At 41.9% G+C, this 23174-nt stretch overlaps 1 protein-coding gene across 1 annotated transcript in view; it reads left to right on the top strand.

The window, feature by feature from the left end:
- The first annotated feature begins 609 nt into the window (after nt 1-609).
- The window catches only part of PYGL (glycogen phosphorylase L), a 44262-nt gene continuing 21697 nt past the window's right edge, over nt 610-23174 (top strand). The window contains exons 1-5 of the mRNA XM_064365865.1: nt 610-867; nt 7208-7309; nt 9624-9702; nt 12752-12855; nt 20759-20890. Coding sequence (XP_064221935.1) covers nt 625-867; nt 7208-7309; nt 9624-9702; nt 12752-12855; nt 20759-20890 — 660 coding nt within the window. The 5' untranslated portion in view covers nt 610-624. The remainder of the gene's footprint in view (nt 868-7207; nt 7310-9623; nt 9703-12751; nt 12856-20758; nt 20891-23174) is intronic.

Here is a 23174-nt window from a genome sequence, read left to right as displayed (position 1 = left end):
AAAAAAAAATGAATGAAAACGACGGAGCCGCCCTGAGGATCCAAGCTGGGGAGGTGCCAAAGCAAGGGAGGTGCCAAAGCAAGGGAGGTTGGGACAACCGAAGTCAAACGTGCTGTCCTTCCAAATCCCGTCGCTTACGGCGGAAGCCACTCCAGGTGAGAAATCCTAACAGTCATAATGGCATAATAAATACATCTGCAAAACCACAGTCTGCCAACGACGTGCTTCCCTACACAGACGTCCTCCTGTGTCTCCAGACTCTAGAGGGCAGAGGCGGGACAAATGCTGCCTCCGCAGATTTTGGAAATCCGGAAGGGAGCCTCCGAGCCCGGATCCTGGGCTGGCAGGGCTCCCCCCGGCGCTCGGACATCGGCTCCCACCCTCGACCCCACCGCGGCGCAAGAGCCCAGGGAGGGGCCAGGCACCTCCTCGGCCCTCGGGCCTGAGGCGGGAGCAAGGACGCTGGGGGAGCGCGGAGGGGGCGGCACCGCGCCGAGGGGGCGGGCCCCAAACTTTCGTGCGCCTTGAAAGCTGCAGGCGCGGCGGAGCCGACTCCACCCTTGCCCGGCAGTCTCGCGCCTCCGGCCGTACGTCCCGCTCTCTACGCAGTCCGCCGCCCCCGCCATGGCGAAGCCCCTGACAGACCAGGAGAAGCGGCGGCAGATCAGCATCCGCGGCATCGTGGGCGTGGAGAACGTGGCCGAGCTGAAGAAGGGCTTCAACCGGCACCTGCACTTCACGCTGGTCAAGGACCGCAACGTGGCCACCCCCCGCGACTACTTCTTCGCGCTGGCACACACGGTGCGCGACCACCTGGTGGGGCGCTGGATCCGCACGCAGCAGCACTACTACGACAAGTGCCCCAAGGTACCCGGGGGCGGGCGGCCGGGCCGGGCGGGGGCGAGGTGGGGAACCCCTCAGAGTTGTCCCTTGCACCCCGTCCTTGCCCCGGAGTCCAGAGGAGACGTGTCTAGGCTGTGGGCGGGCAGCCCGGGGAACAGATTCGGCCCCACCGATGTCGCACTCTCGTCTGCGAGGTGCCACCTGCCAGCGCCCTAACCAAACCACGGTGCCGTCCGCCCCTGGAAACCCCCAGGTGGGCGGAAGCCTGGGCCCCGCTCGCTTGTCCACTTCACAAACTTTTGTGGAGCTTTGACCCTCAGCGTTTAATCTAGAGGTGACGGGCGTCTCGTCCTGTGTGCCGGACACCGTTCTCTGCCCTGGACACTCAGCCCTAAGCAAAAGGGACAAACATCCCGCCTTGCTGGAGCTTGGTGTTTAGGGAGGGGAGACAAATACAGAACTGGGAAAAGGTCGTAAGTCTCAGGCCTCTCGGAGTGGCCGCCTAAGTGCGGTGCAGAGGCGGGGCGGCGTCCTGCCCCAAGCGTGGAGCTCCGCCCGCCCGTTCTCCTGAGACGGGTCGGAGCTCCTGGACTTCGTGAGTCCTGCGCAATGAAGGCCGAGAGCCAGGCAATGCCCTGGACTCCTGCTCTCCAGAAGACACACGCTCCCCTCACCCTCAGCCCCTCCACCCCTCCACCCCGGAGGCCTGCCCCGGAGCTGCTGAGGAAGGCTGGTCCGAGACCGCCTCCATCCACGGCGTGGGGGCGGGAGCAGACAGCTTCGTAGAGTGATTTTGAACCCACAGAGGGCTAGTATCTCAGCCTGACAATTTGAGAAGAGGGCGAGAGGAGGTTGGGAAGGACTGGGCAGGACGTGGCAGGAAGAGGGATTGTGTGCAGGCTGGAGGGAGGGTGGGTGTGAGTCTGTATTGGGAGAGGAACTGGAGAAGCCAGGTGGAGACATAAAAGGATAACAGATCGGGATACTTCCCGAGGGCAGTGGGAAAGATGTATAAACATTTATTAGAATTTTTTAAACATGTAAAAGTGTGAAGAAAAAAAAATGGCCTATAACCCCAGTGCCCAAGAAACCCTGAAGGAATTTTTAAGAAGGAAAATACATGTAAATTCTCACAGTAAGAAATTGCAGCTGTAACAGCTTTCCAATGAAAAGTGACTCTTCTTCACCCCAAAGACTTAGGCCTCTACCAAGGTAGCAACTGCTAAAATGTATCCTAACAATTTAAATGTACCCTTAGAAAACTCTATGTATACGTATATTTACTGTGCTTGTTGCTTTATTTGCGACAGTCTCACTCACTTGCCCAGGCTGGAGTGCAGTGGCCTGATCTTGGCTCACTGCATCCTTTGCCTCCAGGGTTCAAGCGACTCTCCTGCTTCAGCCTCCTGAGTAGCTGGTATTACAGGCCCCCACCACTACACCTGGCTAATTTTGTAGTTTTAGTAGAGAGGAGGTTTCACCATGTTGGCCGGGCTGCTCTCAAACTCCAGGCCTCAAGTGATCCTCCTGCCTTGGCCTCCCAAAGTGCTGGAATTACAGGTGTGAGCCACCACATCTGGCCAGTATCTTTTAAAAATTTATTTACACAAAGGGAATGCTCCTAAGTACACCATACTGCACGTCTCATTAAAAATTATTTTTGATAACTTTAAGCGGAAGGGTGGGACACTGAGCATATATTAGAAACACACACTTCTATAGCATTTAGCGTCATAGAGCACCAGAGTCTTGTATGTTTTTCCTTCAGTGGCTTATCCTGTACTTTATGGTTTTCCTGGTTCTCTGGCTAGTTTCCTCACTGGGCTCTCCTTCTCTACGTGAGAGCAGGTACGAGCCAGGAATTGTGACAGTGTAGAGACCAGGTATTCTGATAGCAATACACGGGAGATACAACAATGAACATGTTTCATTCCACATGTGTTCATCAAACATCTCCTCCATCACAGTTGTCTGTCTAAACGGATGGTTCCTGCCCTCGTAAAGTAGAACTGGTAGGTGTGTCCAAGCTCCTTGCCCACCTCCCTTCCTCTCTAATAACTGTGCAGGCGAATCCCAAATATGGATCCCTCGTCTGAATTCCTTTTTAAACTCCATGTCTACATTTCTAAGTGTTTAGTGAATATACCTAGATACCTTCCCATTTCCTCAAACTCAGCATATTAAAAACTCAAACCATTATTTCTCCCAATCCTGCCCCATCTTCTGCATTTTTTGTTGTTTGTGTGTATGTGTATGTGTGTGTGTGTGTGTGTGTGTGTGTGTTTTGAGATGGAGTCTTGCTCTATCGCCCAGGCTGGAGTGCAGTGGCATGATCTGGCTCACTATAACCTCTGCCTCCTGGGTTCAAGCCATTCTCCTGCCTCAGACTCTCAAGTAACTGGGATTACAGGCGCACACCACCATGCCTAGCTAATTTTTCTATTTTTAGTAGAGACGGGATGTCACCATGTTGGCCAGGCTGGTCTCGAACTCCTGACCTCATGATTCACCCGCCTTGGCCTCCCAAAATGCTGGAATTACAGGCGTGAGCCACCGCGTCTGGCCTCTGTGTTTTTTTTATTTTAATACAATTGCCATCTTGACAATCAAGACACAAACTTTAGTGTCACTCTTTGCCATTCAACTGGTTGCCAATTTCTGTGGATTTCTATAGGTTCCCCTGAATGACCTGCTCTCCTCCATTGTACTTCCTGCCTTGGTGAGGCTCTAGCCACTCATTTGTTGCAGCAGACTCCGAGTGATTATTTTGCTATCCAGAAGTGGTAAAACTGGTGGCCTAACGCTGAATAAGGATAGCAGACATATTTTGTTGGCCAAGATATTTTTCAGGAGTTTAGTTTTTAGCACCTATGGGCAGTACTTGCACACTCCATTTCTTAGCCCAGTACTCTTCTTTGTGACCTCAATTACACATTTATTTTCTCTGCGTAGATCCTGAAGGCGTTTGAGTATACAATCCCATCTTATTCTGTGCATTGTAGTCTGCTTACGCTTCCTAAAGCAACACATCTTGCCCCCTACTCAGTTATCATTGGCTCCTCTTGCTTACCGTAGTCCTTAAGCAAGCATGTAAAAGCCCTTCTCAGTCCAGATGGGGCCTGTTCTTCCCTTGTTATTTTCCATTACCTTCTGTACCCACCTCGCTCTCCCAACAAACCAATCCCCACCTGGGCCCTTGCTTCACTTGCAGTGTCCCTCCTACCACATTTCTATGCTCACCTCTCCCCTGTCCTGCAAGTTGATTGACAGGTGTTCCAGAGAGGTCTTCCCAGAAGTACCCAGGCCCTCTGACTAATGCTGGGAATAAAAATAAAACACACATTTAAAAATTATTTGTTATATCTTCTTTATTTTATTTTAAAAACCTTTTGAAAATATCCACTTTTTGCATAATACACATAAAATACTAGTAATCATAATACATGCATGTAATTTATAAGGTATATTGGAGATGCTCATATATTTTACTATTAGGTACATGTAACAAATGTTTAGAGATCATTAACTAAGAGGATGGCAAAGATCTATTTTTTGAGGTCTTATATATTCCCAAATATAAGGAGAGATTACCTCCAAAAAATTATTTATGAGAAAATAGGGAATCACCTTAAACTCCTGTCCTTATAAAGTCTGTCATGCAAGGAAGTATTTTCTCATTTACTTTATTTTGAGCAACCACATATTTCTTAAGAAAGACTTTGAAATGCTTTTAAGAAGACTTAAGTCCATGCTAATGTGGAATCATTAAAAGGGAGGCAAAGAAATTTAATACAGATGTAGTCTATTCCTGGGGGTATGCCCTCACAATTGCAAGTGTTGAATATATACTATATAAACCAACTTTTTATAGATTACTTAAAAGAAAAAGGCAAAACATCATGGTTACAGAGATAATGAAAATACAGGTAAGAAAATATTATGCAAATGGGTATTTGTGGCTTAAGATACTATTTCCTGTGACAGCAGTCATCACCCACTAGAGCACCAGCCATTCCCTATGTCTGCCCCAGAAAAGGTACTTTTATTCAATTATACGAAGGCATCTAATAGCTGGTGAGGGTTCTAGTAACAGCATTATAGACATTCAAACAACTTGAATGAAAGCGAAGATGACGCGTTCTGGAAAGCAGTGTTAGGTGGCCTGTTAGGACATGGATGTTGACTATTTCTTGTGAAATTTAGAATTCAATTGTTAATAAAAGGAGAATGGGAAAAAATGAAACTTCTAAGTTGGCATTTTCAAATCATGTTTTGTTTTAAATATTTATGTGTGACTAATATGTTAAATAGGATAATAGGCCTTTATTGTACTGAATTTTATTCACTATTTTTTTCTTATTGGCCAAATACTATTTGTTTTCTTTTTTTAATTCTTTTCTTATGGAAATGGGCAATCCCTAAAACTTCAGGTAACTATATTGGTGCATTTACAGGTTTTTGCTGTTTTGTTTTGTGTCTGTTAGGAAAGCAGAGGATAAGTGATATGAAGAGCAAGATACTGTAATAGGGGATGATGAAGTTACTCACTGGTTCTATTTTATTTTTTTAATTAGTAAACTGTGCTTGTATATAAAAAAGGTTTGTGGCAAGTCTGACCTTTATACCTCTTACCTTCAACTCTGATGATATTTACTTGACTTTTACCATGTCAAAGGCAAATAATGTCTAAGTCAATAGAGAAATTTCCAATTTCAGTAAGAACAAGTACCAATAAACCTTAGGTAATCTTCTTGTTCAGAAGGAACTTGCCAGGAAACAGACCTTATAGAAAAATTTTATTCTAAAATTTATTATAAGCCAGGCACTTGGCTCACACCTGTAATCCCAGCACTTTGGGAGGCTGAGGCGGGCAGATCACCTGAGGTCAGGAGTTCAAGACCAGCCTGGCCAACATGGAGAAACCCCATCTCTACTAAAAATACAAAAATTAGCTGGGCATAGTGGTGAGCGCCTATAGTCCCAGCTACTCAGGAGGCTGAGGCTGGGAGAATTGCTTGAGCCCAGGAGGCAGAGGTTGCAGTGAGCCGAAATCGTGTCACTGCACTCCATCCTGGGCAACAGAGGGAGGCTCCGTCTCAAAAAATAAGTAATCAATAAAATAAAATAAATTACAAATTTTCTTACAATAATCAGTCAAGGAGGAATATTTTCTAACCCCTGGGGTATGTGTGAGTTAATCTTTGTATTTCTCGAATGACTTGAGAAAGTCATAGCCAACCCACCTTACCAGCACCCACAGAGGTGCCCTATATAAATACTTTATTAATGAATGGTAAGCTATGGCAGTCTGACTTCTGTCTGTCCAAAACCTATGGTTTGTTCATGAGGTTCATGAACAGGAGGTGGAAAAACACAAAACACTGAATCTAGTTAGTTAGATTAGTTCCTTTTTTTCTCCCTGGGGGTAAAAGATACTGAATTACTTTGCCAAAAACAGTGCTTTGCCAAAGCCTGTTGTCAGTAACACTTGTATTTAGTCCTTCATACATCTCTATAGGAGTGTTACCAGAAAGGGGTCCCCATCCCAGACACCAAGAGAGGGTTCTTGAATCTTGCACAAGAATTGAGGCAAATCCATAAAGTGAAAGCAAGTTGATTAAGTAAAGGAATCAAGAATGGCTATTCCATAGGTAGGATAACCCTGAGGGCTGCTGGATGGCTATTTTTATGGTTATTTATTGATTATATGCAAAACAAGGGGTGGATTATTCATGGGTTTTTTGGGAAAGGAGTGGGCAATTCCTGGAACTGAGGGTTTCTCCCCCTTTTAGACCCACATGGGGTAACTTCTTGACATTGCCTTGGCATTTGTAAACTGTCATGGTGCTGGTAGGAGTGTTTTCTAGCATACTGATGCGTTATAATTAGTGCATAATGAGTAGTGAGGATAATCAGAGGTCACTTTCGTTGCCATCTTGGTTTCAGTGGGTTTTGGCTGGCTTCTTTGCCAAGAGAGAAGTATTTAAGACATATTTTGTAATATTTTAAAATACCTTATACCGTACTAATTTGGCATCATTAAAAAGGAGGCAAATAAAGTCTTTTATCAGCAAGGCTTTTGTGCCTGTATCTTGTGCCAACCTCCTGTTTCTTCCTGTGACTTAGAATGCCAAACCTCCTGAGAATGCAGCCCAGTAGGTCTCTGCCTTTATTTTACCCAACTCCTATTCCAGATGAAGTTGCTCTGGTTCAAACCCCTCTGACAGGAGTCTCATTTGAAGCTGTGGTAACATAGTCCTGCTTATTTGTTTCTTATTGGTGGTCTAACACATGACCTTGTATTTTTATGTTAGGTAAGGTTGACCTCTTAAAGGAAACATTATCTCCCTTTTCTTTATTTCAGAGAGTTTATTACCTCTCTTTGGAATTTTACATGGGTCGAACATTACAGAACACTATGATCAACCTCGGTCTGCAAAATGCCTGTGATGAGGCCATTTACCAGGTACATTGTTCCTAGATTTCTCTCATCCTGTCTCTTTAAATTTCATATGCACTTCAGGAAACTTGGGGACATTGTACACACACAAAAAAGTAAAATGAGAGTGAAAAATCACCTCTATAGATGTAGCTATTACAAACTTTTAGAAATATGCATTACTGGTAATCTCTTGTTTAAGAGAAACAACCAGAAAAAGAAGTTAGCGAACTCGTTATGACTCATGAGAATTTTCTTTTGCAATCAAAGTCTTTGACAGTATTCCCCACAAATTACATTTCAGAAATTAATGTCTGAACAAGTCTTTTAAAAGTACTTGAGTATTCTGCTGTCAGAATCACAAGCTTTACTTTGGGCTTCTATCACACTTTTAAGAAATGATCAAATTTTGACTGTTATTCATGTATCAAGGCAATTTGTGAAAATGATCAGCTTTAAAAATTCTGTGGTCATACTTTCTCTGTTGCTTAATGAGATGTAAGATACACTTCCTTCTTAAAGGAGGAGCTTGAAGGCTTAACCCTAATCTACTAAGTTGTTTTCATGAATATATTTAACTTTATTTTCATGAGCTTCAGGTACCTTCATACCCAAAACAAGTAGTCCTTAACTTTTTTGATGTGGTTGAAAGAAGAAATGTGTATTTGCAAAGACAAATTCTAAATGAGAGACTGTTCAGACTGTCCCTTTCCTTTACCATGGGATTGTCCCCTCATGTGTCCTTCATGTAGGTTAGGTGGAGCATTTCCCGTGAAAGAACCCCTGCAGGTCCTCACCATGTCCCTTCCCTCTCCTTCTGCTAATAGCAGCTGAAAATAACATCCCTCTCTTGGAGTAGGCTTTAGCCAGGCAGGATGGCATGATCCCGCCTGGCTATAGGCTATTCCAAGGGAGGGATGTTATGTCTACTTGCTCAAAATTTATATTATACTTTAGACTTACATTTTTAGAATTTAAAAATTCTGAGTGTTAGCACCAGCAGTTGGCTTACACAAGGACCCTAGTAAGCTCTAATCTGCGGAGAGCAAATTCGAAAGCCCCTTTAACACTGAACAGAAGCATAACCATGGTTGAACATAACATAACCATGGTTAAAGATATATAGTTGTCAAGACCTGTGTGAGAAAGCAACTTTTGGTATAAAGGTAGGGATCCTGGTTCCACGGAAACTGGGGCACACCTTCAAGCATTGGTACATCTTCCACATATGTTTTCAAATGTGTAAATTATTTTTCTATTTTAAAAAATACCCAGTTTCATGGGTTGCCTAACTTTCAGTTAAGAAGCCAGTTGTTTCACAACAGGCCGCCTTTAGCCATGCCTGGGCTAGATTAGCATCTAGTCAACATGGAACAAGTCATTTGTCTGACCAGTAATTCTCTCATTGTAAAATGAGCAATCCAGTGTGATCTCCAGGGCTGTAGAGCTCTGTCATGAGTGTACAGTGGTGCTGGTGGACTCTGCTGTGTGATCCCAAACATTTCGGGGCAGGGAGCTGGCTATCAATCAGTCCCATCCAGGCCCAAGTTCACAGATGCTGCTTGGCTTCTCACAGCCTCTTATCCACCCCACAGAAAAGCAAAGGATTTTACCCCACCCAGCTGGATTGCAGGACTGCAATTTCCCTGCCTGCTGTCAGCCCCCAGGTCTCCGGGGCAGTGACTTACTAACTGGTTTTGGCTTAGCAACTTTTGACCCTACTGAGTAAATATGCTGTGGTCATGAAAAGATGAACTTTAGTCCATTCTAGAACATCTGACCTCAGACCTTTTGGTCATTTTCAAAATCCCTCAGTCCAAGTAATATCAGCTTGGTACTGGACTGTTTCTGAGATTTTAACCCTACAGTTATACACACACAAAAAAAATTTTTTAATGACAATAGCTAACATTTATTGAGGGATATCTGCCCAAGAATAGTTCTAAATGCTTTGTTTATATAATCTCATTTAATTCATGGCAATCATCAGTGAGGTAGGTACTGTTAGCCTCCACATTTTTTAAATAGGAAAATTGTGGGATAGAATTAGTAGCTTACCCAGGGTCATATAGGAAGTAACAGAGTCAATAATGGACTTTTAGAGCCCACACTCTTCTCCATGCTGCAGCTGCACCATCTCATACAGTTTGCCTCTGCAGTTGGTATCTGTTGCTGGAACAAGCTTTAAGGGAGCTGACGCTAGATTAAGAGTAAAAGGTACAGCTCTGGGTAAAGGTACCTGGTAAATGAGTATCTTTACCCAGAGCTGTAGGGAATGGCTTCCACTCTGAATGGCCTGTGTTTGTATCTGCTTCCAATATTGTTTTCCCTTCATTACCAGCTTGGATTGGACATAGAAGAGTTAGAAGAAATTGAAGAAGATGCTGGACTTGGCAATGGTGGTCTTGGGAGGCTTGCTGGTAAGTGACATTGTGAGTGTGTTATATTGTCTGGCCGATTGAAGACATCTCAGATGCCATGCATGACCATGCTTGGAAGAATCAGGCAGTCTTCCTAGAAGAACTGCAAGATATGATCCGGTTGTAGATGTATTTGTACTTGAGTTTGCACTTCGGTTTGGTCAATTCTAGACAAATAGTAGAGAAGAGAACTTGAACAAAAGAGACAGTGCTTAAACAAACCCCAGTTAACCAGATCCTTCCTATGCACTTAAGGGTTTCCAAAGTAGCCTCTTTACTTCACTGTTATTTGTTCAGAGCTTCTCAGTTCACATCCTTGTGTGGCATGACCTAAGTTAAGTTGCTGTTGTGTTGTTTTATTTTATTTTTTCAGTGATAGACTCCAGGTCAGAGGTATGACCACAGTTGGTCAACCATTGTCTTGCCCTGTGCACTTGACTGCTTGATTTTTGATTGACTAGTGGGCAATGATACTAGTGGGCATATGATTGGTATGGTTTTGTTAATTAATATCCTTTTTGTATATGGATACAATTTGAGTTCTTTGCTTTTTTCAGGGAATGATTTTTCAGCAAATATATAGGAAAGCACTAAAAATACAACACCAGCTCTATTAATGTGTGTGTATATATATGTGTGTAAGTACATATGTATATAATGTGAATATGTAGAAAAAAGGGTCTGGAATTCTAAATACTAAACTGTTCCCTATGACCCCCTGTAGGGAGGAGTACAGAATTGGGGTTGCAATCAACAGGGATACTAGCATAATAATTTTTTTTGTCTGTAACAGTTTAATGTTTTTGAGGAAGATACATTATTATCTGTGAAATTTAAATTTAATAATAAAAGTGTACTACCACACATGTATCAGATTGTATTCTATGAAAAATAATTATCTCTTCTCTTTTAGAAATTGTTCAAAAATCTTCTGGTTTTGCATACACTCGAGTTACTAGAAAGCCATTTGCATCTGTTTCATTTTTTTCATCCTTAGTACATTAGTCACAGTGTGCTTTAACATCGCCATTAATAATGAACAAAACAAAATAAAACACGGCCTGTGGGATACTTGCCACCTTCCTGTGAAGTTAATTATCAGACAATTTAGTAGGCTTTCTGTGGGGCTGCAGGAAGGCCAGCAGCACTGATGGAGTGCACATCTAACAATAAGAATCAGCCTGCCTTCCTTTTATGTGAAGCCCCAGACCTCAATCATTGATGACTGGATTAACTCCACGCCTGACATTCATGACATGGCTCCTTGATTTGACTAATGAAGTCGGAGTGAAGTGGCTGATGAAGCTGAGAATTCTCATTAGATGATCTCATCTAAGTTGGGACCCCCTCTAAGGATAATCTGATCAGGACTCAGGAAAAGCCGAAGAGCCACAGCTCAGAGACAACAGGAATGGGAGTGAATCAGGCCCTGTGAGCACAGGGATTGGCGATGTTAGGAAAACTCAAAAGCCTAGGCCATTTGTGTTTGTGGATCTCTGTTTTAAAGGCTGTACTGCCAATCTAATTCAGTCCCTTTCTGTTTTGAGCTACAGCTTTCAATATTCTTCTCAGTTTTAATTCCTCCTGTGCACTTCCTCATTCTCTGTATATTTCTCAGCTTAAATTCCTGGGAGGGAGAATCTGATTAGTGTAACCCCTTAGTTTGCACCCAGCCACAAGGCAGATCCTTACCCAGCCTGTGGGTTGGCTGTTCTGGATCAGAGGCCCTGTCATCAAGTAACGGAAAAAGCTAGCAAAAATGGTTCAGCCAAGGATATGTGTTACCACAGAACAAGAACTCCACAGTTTAGGGCATTCCAAGACTGGTTTATTCAGCAGCAGGATTACAGCAGGACTCCAGGTCTCTGGTCCTTTGTCTTTCCCCTCATGGAAAAAAGATAGTGGCAGCAAGGAAAATCTTTCCCAGAAGTCTACTACATCCAACAGACTTTCTAGCACTTCTCATCTGATTGAATGTCATTGTATGAGCATGCCAAAACCAATCACTGGAAAAGGAAATACAATTGCTATGACTGGCTTAGCAGATCAGACCAATCAAGCAAGATTCACTTCCTGGTTCAGCCTCCCTGAAGCATATGATCACCTAATATCTGAACAACAGTGGCATTCCACTAGCCAGGAAGAAACAGAGCTGACCACAGAATATCTTGTCAGTCAGGTGCTAGAAGGAAACGAAACACATATAAGTTTTACTCTCCTGGGCCTGTCTTTTCCAGTGGGGTGAGTCTGTGGGGAAGATGGAGACAGTTTCCCTTAGAAAAGGTACTGTGGAGGCCGGGCACTGTAATCCCAGCACTTTTGGAGGCTGAGGTGGGCGGATCATGAGGTCCAGAGATCGAGACCATCCTGGCCAGCATAGTGAATCCCCATCTCTCCTAAATATACAAAAATTAGCTGGGCATGGTGGTGCACGCCTGTAGTCCAAGCTACTTGGGAGGTTGAGGCAGAAGAATCGCTTGAACCTGGGAGGCGGAGGTTACAGTGAGCCAAGATCATGCCACTGCACTCTGGCCTGGCGACAGAGCAAGACTCTGTAGAAGAAAGAAGAAAGAAGAAAGAAGAGGAGGAGGAGGAGGAGAGAAGAGGAAAAAGAATAAGAAGAAGAAGAAGGAGAAGAAGAAGAAGGAGGAGGAGGAGGAGAAGGAGAGGAAGAAGGGGAGGAATTAGAAGAAGAAGAAGAAAAAAAATGTACTGGGATAATAATTGACATATCTCATGCAGATTGGCTTCCTTATCTGTTCTCAAACAAAATGTACACAGTGGTTATTTCTAGATGGTGAGGTCATAGATGACATTTTCTTCTTTATACATTTTTGCATTTTCTAACTTTTCTGTAGTATTAATTTCATAATTAGAAATAAGTTATTTTAAAAAATCAATATCCATTGTGCAGTAGTATCTGTGCTTTAGAATACAAATTTGGTTCTTCATATAGCAATGTTTTGTGGCTGCCATGTGTTTTAGGGAAAGAGTGGAAATTTTAGCTTGGCTTAATGACTCTCTTTTGCCTGTGCTCTGTTGAATATAGCCTGCTTCTTGGATTCCATGGCAACCCTGGGACTAGCAGCCTATGGATATGGCATCCGGTATGAATATGGAATCTTCAATCAGAAAATCCGAGATGGATGGCAGGTGTGTGAGCCATCTTTTTAAATTTTGTCATTAGGGTACTTCTTTTTCATGGTTCTCTGGATGATTTATGTACTATATGGACTTTTAACATAGAGCTGTACTAATTTCTCTGGCATCTGGTTGGTATCAGTGAGTTCTGTCTATCCATCTTCCCCCTTCAGAATGTAAGTTCCCCAAGAGCAGAGAGCCTTCCAGTATCACTCATCACCAGATCCATTGCACCAAGTACAGTGCCTGACTCACAGGGAGCTCTGAAAATGTTCATCCCAGACTGCCTGAATGGGACCACTTACAATGTGTGATGTTCCATTCTCTGCAGCAGTCATAATGGAGGAACACATCTTTGACTCATGATCTCAGCCAAGAACCCTTGATGCTAGAATCACATTGCCATTTTGTAGGTGAGAACACTAAGTCTCTTAGGAAAGAAAGTTACCTCAGATCACATTGCTGGCAAATACATGTCTGTATCCCCAGATTCCCAGGACCACATTCAGTATACTGTTTTATACTCATGAGCATTGCCCTCTTTAATATGCCAAGGTTACAAGATGCAAGCCAAGTGTCCTGATTTTTTTATAAGATGAAATCAGACAGTGTTGTTAACTGTTAGAGCAAATAAATCTGGCACGTATTTAATATGTACAATTACACTGCTCCATAGAAATTTATATAAATCTATCCAAGTGACACTACTTTTACTTTATATAACCAAGCCAGATTGTTAGGTACTTATTTCTTTTCTCTCTGAAAACTGCTCAAGTCTACAATCACCCTAGTGTGGACAGTTTTTGCTGATACTAAGTGTGATTTAGGCTTTCTCTCTCCCTATTTTTGTCTCATACATGCACAATTGACAGAAATATATATCCTCAGTTTCCAAAAACCCTGGGTTCTCTGAGCCTTTCCCACACTTATGAGATGAGTCCAACAAGAGAACACTCAGGGACTGGACGCAGAGACCTGAGCTGATGCCAGGAGAAAGGAAGATGACCCGGCCAGGCACAGTGGCTCATGCCTGTAATCCCAGCACTTTGGGAGGCGGATCACGAGGTCAGGAGTTCGAGACCAGCCTGATTAACATGGTGAAACCTCGTCTCTACTAAAAATACAAAAAAAAAATTAGCCGGGCATGGTGGCAAGCGCCTGTAATCCCAGCTACTCAGGAGGCTGAGTGAGGAGAATCACTTGAACCTGGAAAGCTGTGGAGGTTGCAGTAAGCTGAGATCACGCCATTGCACTCTAGCCTGGGCAATAGAGCAAGACTCTGTTCTCAAAAAAAAAAAAAAAAGGAAGGAAGGAAGGAAGATGACCTGATGAGAATGAGTTTAGTGTTACCACTGGCCTCTTTCCCCTCCCTCAGTATTTGGATTATTTGTGAGCCAAGGAAGGGAGGAAGTAAAAAATGTAGTTTGATGAGAGAATGTGCCAAGGAAAATGGCTTAGGAGAATATTGGGTATAGTAGAAGACAAACTTCGAGATTTTGCTAAGAACCAGTGCTGTGTATCCTTAGCTACCCCCAAATAAATAAAAGCTGAAAGGCAGCATCTGGTAGAAGAGAAGCCTGGGTCCTAATTTCTAATTTGAGACCTAATGTCAACTTAGGAGACCTGATTACTTTTATGAGGTATGTTGCCTCAATTAGGTTACCAAACTTCTCTGAGCCTCAGTTTTCTCAGTGGCAAAATGGAGATACAAACTTCACAGAATTATTATAAAAACATGTAAAATATCTGGCACACAATAAAATGCTAATTTTGCCTAAGAAAGGAGGACACTTTAATAAATTGTGCTTTTCTATAATAAAATATTAGTCAAGCCATTAATATTACATTTTTGATTAATTTTAACAAGATAGGAAATCATTTAGGTTACCTATAAATAGAGGATATAGAGTTAAATGGGTGGTATAACCTCAGCTATCCAGAGGAGGCCAGAAAGATAAAGAAAAAGTGCCAGAAAAAAATATGTCAAAGCTTCAACAGAAGTTGTCTCTGGAAGACGGGCAACTTTTATTATCTTCTGTGTACTCTTCTATGTATCTCATTTTCTGCAAGAAATATGCATACTACATATTAATATGCCAGTTAATCTCCTATCTTCTATTTACTCTTCTACATGTTTTATATTCCATAAGTAATATGTATTGTTTGATTATGAAAAGTTATAAAAATGAAATAATTGGTTCCTCTCCCCAATCAAGGAACCTAGAGTTCCATGCTGAGAGCCTAGCTTAGCAGGCATTTCCAATACCCCCAACACTTGGACACAACCTAACCAAACAACACGTAGTATCTAATTGTAGCCTTTGAAAAGGATACTGCGTGCTACTCACTATACTACAGAATCTGCAAGGATTTCATTTCTTATCTCTTAACTACTGTCAGATGAAAGATTTAAAAGAAACTCAGGAGCAATTTTTTTTTTTGTCTCAGGTATATTTTCCCCTTAAATTTTATGAAGGGCCACTGTTATCACACCTACCTTTGCTCTTTTTAAATGGTCTTTATTCCAGGAAACTATCTCTTCCTCTCCTATTAGACCAAGAAAGTATGTATTTCTAGTGCTCCTTAAAAAGAAAAATAAGGAAGACCAAATAGGTTTTGCTCATTCAAAATATTGCAGAGCTGGCCAGGTGTGGTGGCTTATGCCTGTAATCCCAGCACTTCGGGAGGCTGAGGTGGGTGGATTATTTGAGGTCAGGAGTTCAAGACCAGCCTGACCAACATGGTGAAACCCCTGTCTCTTCAAAAAATACAGAAATTAGCCAGGAGGTAGTGGCATGAGCCTGTAATCCCAGCTCCTTGGGAGATCTGAGGCAGGAGAATCACTTGCGTGTGGGAGGCTGAGGTTGCAGTGAACTGAGATAGCACCACTGCATTCCAGTCTGGGTGAGTGACTGAGACCTTGTCTCAAAAAAAAAAAAAAGAAAGAAAAAAGAAAAAATTTCAAAGCTAACCTTATCAACTATCATCACTTCTTTCATTATGATTTGAAATTGAATCAAAAGGGTATATAATTTTACTTACGACCTCCATTGTTTACTGGGATGGGATTTTAACTGTCAAACATAAAATATTTTCATATTGTAAACAATAAATTATTTCCATAAAAAGCAAAAAGCATCTGTCAAGAAAGCAGCAGGCCTCTTCAGAGTATAGTGATGCCATACTCCCATGTAACACTGTTCTTACAAAGGCAGATTTGGAGAAGGCGGATAAAAATTCCACATGCTGGGAGGATTTTTAAAGGTCAATGGGCTTTTAATTTTTGAGTCTCTTTAAGGAAGATTTGCAGTCCTGGAGTGTTCATTGTGAACCCCCTGAGAAAAATAATTGTGTTGCTAAAATTCTAGATTTACCATACACTCTAACGGGGAGTACGGTAATAGTCCTCTGTGAAAATATCTGGCCCCTAGGAGGAAGTAGGGAGAAAGACAGTTGCAACAATCTCACAAAACGTTTCACAATCACACCAAAGCCCTGGGTAGAAAGGCACTCACAGTATATCTCAGAGCTGGATCCAAGTGGCTTCTGCAACACTCTGTCACTTCTTAGAACCCACACCAAGTTCATGATAGCCGGTCATGCATGGATCACCTCACCCAGCAAGCTTCTAATTATCATCATGGAATTCTCGGTGTGCCACAGAAACATTTATCAGTTATTTATAATATCAGAAAACAAAGTTCATGGACTCTCCTGTTTGTTCACTGGTTCTTTGTGGGCTCTGTATCCCATCGGTGAAGAGAAGAGCATTTCTTAGAATTCAATCGACAGAGCCCCCTGGGCTGACTTCTCCATCCCTACTGGCTGGGACAGATTCCATTGAGTCATTCCTCTAAAAAAATGCCTCGTCCAGCTGCCGCCTGCACCCAGGTTGGCTCTTTCACACCACAGATCTGCACTTGCTTTATTCAGCCCTGTGCAGCCTCTGGGATGAAACAGCTCTGACAGCTCACTTGGATGTAGATGAAAGTTCTTCTCCCATCTTGACACCCCTCCACCCCCACCTCTTCATATGATTCAGCATGTGCATTCAGGAATTGCTCTACATGGAAACCCAAATTTACAGACCAATTTGTCAATTCATTGGAAGATAGCAAGGTAGAGAGAAGATTAATCACCACCTTGCAGCTTCTGAGGATTTAGTGGAGGCAGGAAGGGATAGTTCGCTCCTTCTCCTCAGGTCTACTCAGATCAACTCATTGTTATGAAACACTTGTTTCTCAATATTCCTTAAAAACAAGCCTTATAAAATTCGTAGAATTATTCACTGGTTCTTTACTGAATCTGACAGACTCACAATAAAGAATACAAGCAAATAAAGTCTCCTACAAGTTGTTAGCCCCATGAAACTAAAACCAATCATTATTTGGCAGGAAAAAAAATTAAACAACATTTGATGGCATTAAAACTAGTCAGCTGAGTAGTCTTGTTATGTAAGTATGTTCCTTCAAAAGAGCAAATGTGGTCTAGTGTGGTGGCTCACACATGTAAGCCCAGCACTTTGGGGGGCCAAGGCAGGCTGATCACTTGAGGTCAGGAGTTCAAGATCAGCCTGGCCAACATGGTGAAACTCCATCTCTACTAAAAATACAAAAATTAGCTGTGTGTGGTACTGGCACCTGTAATCCCAGCTACTTGGGAGGCTAAGGCAGGAGAATCACTTGAACCTGGGAGGTGGAGGTTGCAGTGAGCCAAGATTGCACCACTGCACTCCAGCCTGGCTGACAGAGCAAAACTGTGTCTCAAAATAAATAAAAATTTTAAAAAGCAATTGTAACCTCTGACTTCCACAGGAGACAGGGAGTGAGCCACAGCAGGAAGTTTAGAGCCCGACCTCTCTTATCTGAGCATTTCAGGCTTCTTGGGAGCGGGACAGTATATGATCCTGCTGCATTTCTCAGCAAAAGAAAAAAAAAAGTGTCATCAGCTCTTTGATGGACATGAGTTTTCAGGGGAAAAGTGTTTCTGCCTCATCGTCCTCCTATTTCATACAATACCTCCAGATGGTTTTACAACAGCCCTGTGTGCTGAAATGAGGCAAACATGGCCTGTGGTTCTTTCCTGTTACAGGAAGCAGTGTTCACATTGCCCAGTATTTTAAAACCCAAAATTGACCCTTGCCTAAGTGCAGCATAAAGTATTTTGTAAGTCAAGATGTTTTGATCTTTTGTTGATGTCATCATTTTATTATAGAGTTTCTAATTATGAACACAAGTTAATGGACTTTTTTATTTTATTTTTGAGATGGAGTCTTGCTCTATTGCCAAGGCTGTAGTGCAATGGCACAATCTTGGTTCACTGCAACCTCTACCTCCCAGGTTCAAGTGGTTCTCCTGCTTCAGCCTCCCAAGTAGCTGAGATTACAGGTGCTTGCTACCACGCCTGACTAACTTTCGTATTTTTAGTAGAGACAGGGTTTCACCATGTTGGCCAGGCTGGTCTCGAACTCCTGACTTCAAGTGATCTATCTGCCTTGGCCTCCCAAAGTGCTGGGATTACAGATGTGAGCCACCGTGCCCAGTCAAGTTAATGGACTCTTAATAAGCTTCTTATCAACTGGCAAACTTCAACCATTTCTTTATTTTATTTTATTTTATTTTATTTCATGTATTTGTTTATTTTGAGACAGGGTCTTGCTCTGTCGCCCAGGCTGAAGTGCAGTGACGTGATCACAGCTCACTGTAGCCTTGACCTTCCGGGCTCAAGCAATCCTCCCACCTCAGCTTCCTGAGTGCCTGGGACTACAGGTGCATACCACCATACTTGGCTAATTTTTAAATTTTTTTAAGAGATAGATTCTCACTATGTTGCCCAGGCTGGTCTGAAACTCCTGGGATCAAGCAATCTTCCTGCCTCAAAAAAATTTTATCTTTTTTCTCTTATGACTGGGATAGTGGAAGTTTAGTTTTTAATTCTGAATTACAGAATTACAGTTTTGACCTTGTATTGCCTTGTAGCTCCTGGCTGCTCTTTGTGGGGTTTAGGGACCAGCAGAATCAGGAGCTCCTGGGAGCTTGTTAGAAATGCAGAATTTCAGGCCCCTCCACAGACCTACTGAGAATCTGCATTTTAAGAAGATGTGATTTTCTGACGAGCTCAAGTCTCTCTCCAGCCTCCCCTAGGCTTCATCTTATATCTGATACCTCCTCCAGCAGCTCTCTAACTCCTAGCTCTCCTAATTAAAGATGTTGTTGCTATGAGTCCCGTTTCCATTCATCATTACACTGGTAGTTAATATTACTGGGAAGCTTACTGGCTTTCTTGATAAAAAGTCACTATCAATGTCTGAATAAATGAACATGTATTCATTTATCTGGCTGTTGACAATGTTTAGTCTAAATACTCAAAAGACAGTGGCTGTGTTTATTTCTGTCTCTTCACACTGTTCCTGAGACGGGCCTTACACTCATATTTAGGTGATCATGAGATGTCCAGCATTGTGTTATAATTCTTAAGCAATATCATCTAAGACTAAAGTTGAGTTTCCTAAGAGGTGAACATGAGGAATCAAATAGGTAAAATAACCGTATTGGCGATGATCTCATTGACAAAGCTGTTTTATTTACCCACTTTTGGCCAGAGCACAATTCCATTTTTTAATGTATCGTCATGTACCACATAATGACATTTCGGTCCACAAGAGAGCACATATGCAATGGTGGTCCCTTAAGATTGTAATAGAGCTGCCCCCTACAGGTGTACCATTTCTTATGTTTCACACTATATTTTCACTGTACCATTTCTATGTTTGGATATGTTTAGATACACAAACACCTATCATCGTGTTACCACTGCCTACAGTATTCAGTCTAGTAAAGTGCTGTACAGGTTTGTAGCCTAGGAGCAGGAGACATATCATGTAGCTCAGGTGTGTAGTAGGCAACACCATCTGGGTTTGTGTAAGTGCACTCTATGATGTTGGCACAATGACAAAATTGCCTAACAACACATTTTTCAGAATGTGTCTCTGTCGTTAAGCAATGCCCAGCTGTATGTGTAATATTTTAAAGGTTTCAATAATGTACTTTAAAAATACATCCCCCTCCAATGTGTTTGGTGGTGGTAGTGTTCTTATTTTGGTATGTTTGTTTGTTGCAAACGAAAAATGTATTTGATGTCTAAGATACTCTAAATAGAAGCCACAGTTTAACATTTTATATGAGAAATATTTTGTTATAAATTGACATAAATACCTAGGAAAATACTGAAATTGTCAATAAAATAAGTTCATTACCTCTTAGTGTATGTTATTTTCAAAATAAACTATAATCTATAGTTCATTATCAAATCAAAATTATACGAGGATTAAGAAAAGCAAAGACTACATAATGCAATAATGTTCTGTACCTATAGTGTTCTGTACCTATACCAGTAAGCTTGATTAGAAGAATGTTCTGTAAGTAGCATTTTCCAACTGATTCTGTGTATTCTAGCCATGAGAATCTTGACTGAACCCATTGTGTAGAACCCAACAGGCCCAGGTATCCAATCATAAACATCCGTGGAAGGCCTCTGTCTTTAGCTGAAGCTGGACAATTGGATTCACAGATGTTAAGACATGGGCTCTGGAACACAGAGACCTAATGGCAGACCTTATCTCTACCGGTTACTGTTTGACCTTGAGCAATTACAGTTCCTCATCTTTAAAAGGGGAATCAGTTCCCTCCTATATTATTGCTATAATGTGAGGATTAAATGCAGTAATACCATATAAAATATTTAGAGCTGTATTAGCGAGTATTATAATTGTTGATTTAGGCTGTAACAATTACAAAACAGTAGTCAATATTCGTAAGTTGTTTCATTTAAAGATGTTTTAAATTTAATGCAATTGAAGGGCTAGGTTCCCATCCCCTGACGAATAAATTCTAAGTAACACTGTATCCTTTTGCAGGTAGAAGAAGCAGATGATTGGCTCAGACATGGAAACCCGTGGGAGAAGTCCCGCCCAGAATTCATGCTGCCTGTACACTTCTATGGAAAAGTAGAACACACCAAGACCGGGACCAAGTGGATTGACACTCAGGTATTCAGAGTGCTCGTATAGCCAGCATTTTGTATGGTATTTAGCACAGTAGACAATACATTGAATATGTAGCATACAGCGTGATACTGAGTATAGAGCATGTTGTGTATTGAATAATAGAATACATTTTTGTAAATAAATCTGTTACTTCTCTTACTGCAACCCACTGGTTTTGGAGACAAGGGAGCTGAGGCCAAGAGAGAAGTGACTCCCTGAAGGTTGGGTGACTTACAAGGGTCATTTTGCAAACAGCTTTATCAGAAAATTCTTAGTTTTTTTTGTTTTGTTTTGCTTTGCTTTGTTTTGTTTTGTTTTTGAGACGGAGTCTCCCACTGTCTCCTGGGCTGGAATGCAATGGCATGATCTCAGCTCACTGCACTCTCCGCCACCACACCTGGCCAGAAAGCTGTCAGTTCTATAGTAACCAGCACACTTAGCTCTTCGTTTTTATGTTAAGTTGTTGATACAAAATTGAATAATTTTAAATGTTGTTCCTGGCTGGGTGCAGTGGCTCATGCCTATAATCCCAGCATTTTGGAAGGCCGAGGCAGGCAGATTACCCAAGATCAGGAGTTCAAGACCAGCCTGGCCAACATGGTGAAACCCTATCTCTACTAAAAATAGAAAAATTAGCCAGGCGTGGTGGTGGGCACCTGTAATCCTGGCTACTCGTGGGGTTGGGGGGGCGGGGCTGATTCAGGAGAATCGCTTGAACCTGAGAGGCAGAGGTTGCAGTGAGCCGAGATCATGCCATTGCACTCCAGCCTGGGTAACAAGAGTGAAAATGTCTCAAAAAAAAAAGTCATTTCTCACCCCAGCACCAAATATTTACATTTATTTGCAACTTCAAAGGGATAAATATTTAATACTGAAGAATTTATTCAAAAGATTACCAAAGTCCTTATTTATTATGAAGTCAGAAAAATAATGCAAAATATTGCAAACAGTTATTTTGTGCCATATCACTCCTAGAGAAATAATGCTGGTGTCTATTCAAGTGTACTTATTTCATGGGCATGTATTTATCCTGCCACTAAATTTGAGTTTTGCGCTGTCACTGAAAGAAGGCACCACCAGTGGTGGTTTGAGCTTTGCTGTCTTCATGCCCACTGATAAATAATCCCTACTAACTGCTGGCCAAACAAGATGCAGCACTGGCCATTCTTTTAAAACTTGAAGAAAATGATAAAATCAAGTAAATGAGATTCTTATATGTGAAAATTGGGAGAAAAATTTAGTATTATAGTGTTAAACTTGGTTGGTTTGGTATTATTCTTCCAAAATAAATGTTTCATTTTACTTCAGAAGAGCCAAGAGCTGTGTTATAGCTGCTTTAAAAGACAAAAACAAAAAACTGATGGTTTATTTTGCTAATCCGTGTAGAGCTATTCACAGTTCAGAAAAATAACGACATTTAAAAAACTGTTTCCTCTCTGAACATACATTTATTTAGCACATTAAAAAACAGAAGTTGAAATAAGTAATTAAAGCATAATGGTATATGAAGAGTAAACTAATACTATGACTTACAGATAAGTTCCTGTTTTGGTTTTGGTGTTTGTTTGTTTTCATTTTGGTTAAACAGTAGACCACAATCTAAGTTTACAAAATCATCAGGAAAGCTGTACACAAGTCAGTCGTTAATACACCCAAAAAAATTCACATGTGTTTGATATTAAAGTAGGAAGTATTTTCTATTAGACTTTGGCACCTAAACTTAATCAGCAGCTTTTGATCTGTCTAAAAATATGCAGTTTACTGGCCAGGCATGGTGGCTCACACCTGTAATCCCAGCACTTCGGGAAGCCAAAGCAGGCAGATCATTTGAAGTCTGGAGTTCGAGAGTTCGAGACCAGCCTGACCAACATAGTGAAACCCGTCTCTACTAAAAATACACACACACACAAAAATTAGCCAGGCATGGTGGCCCATTGCCTGTAGTCCCAGCTCCTCGGGAGGCTGAGGCAGGAGAATTGCTTGAACCCAGGAGGTGGAGGTTGAAGTGAGCCGAGATTGTGCCACTGCACTCCAGTCTGGGTGACAGAGTGAGACTCCATCTCAAAAAAATAAAATTAAAATTAAAATATGCAGTTTACACAATCAATCCTGGAAGCATGTTATTTACACTGTGGGTCCCACTGCTGAGCTAACTTGTATTTACAAACATCTCTAGATATTTTCATATTGTATCCAGAAATTCAATTAGAGAGAGTGTGTGTTTCTGGGCCCACAGAGGCAAGGTTATGGGGCAACGGTAATGTAAGTGAGCTGGCCCAAGCCACGC

Source organism: Aotus nancymaae, unplaced genomic scaffold, assembly GCF_030222135.1.
Source record: "Aotus nancymaae isolate 86718 unplaced genomic scaffold, 86718_ANA_hifiasm-v0.15.2.pri h1tg000062l, whole genome shotgun sequence".
NCBI classification, from domain to species: Eukaryota; Metazoa; Chordata; class Mammalia; order Primates; family Aotidae; genus Aotus; species Aotus nancymaae.
The sequence above is the reverse complement of the archived record's forward strand: the minus strand, read 5'-3'. Positions and strand labels throughout refer to the sequence as shown.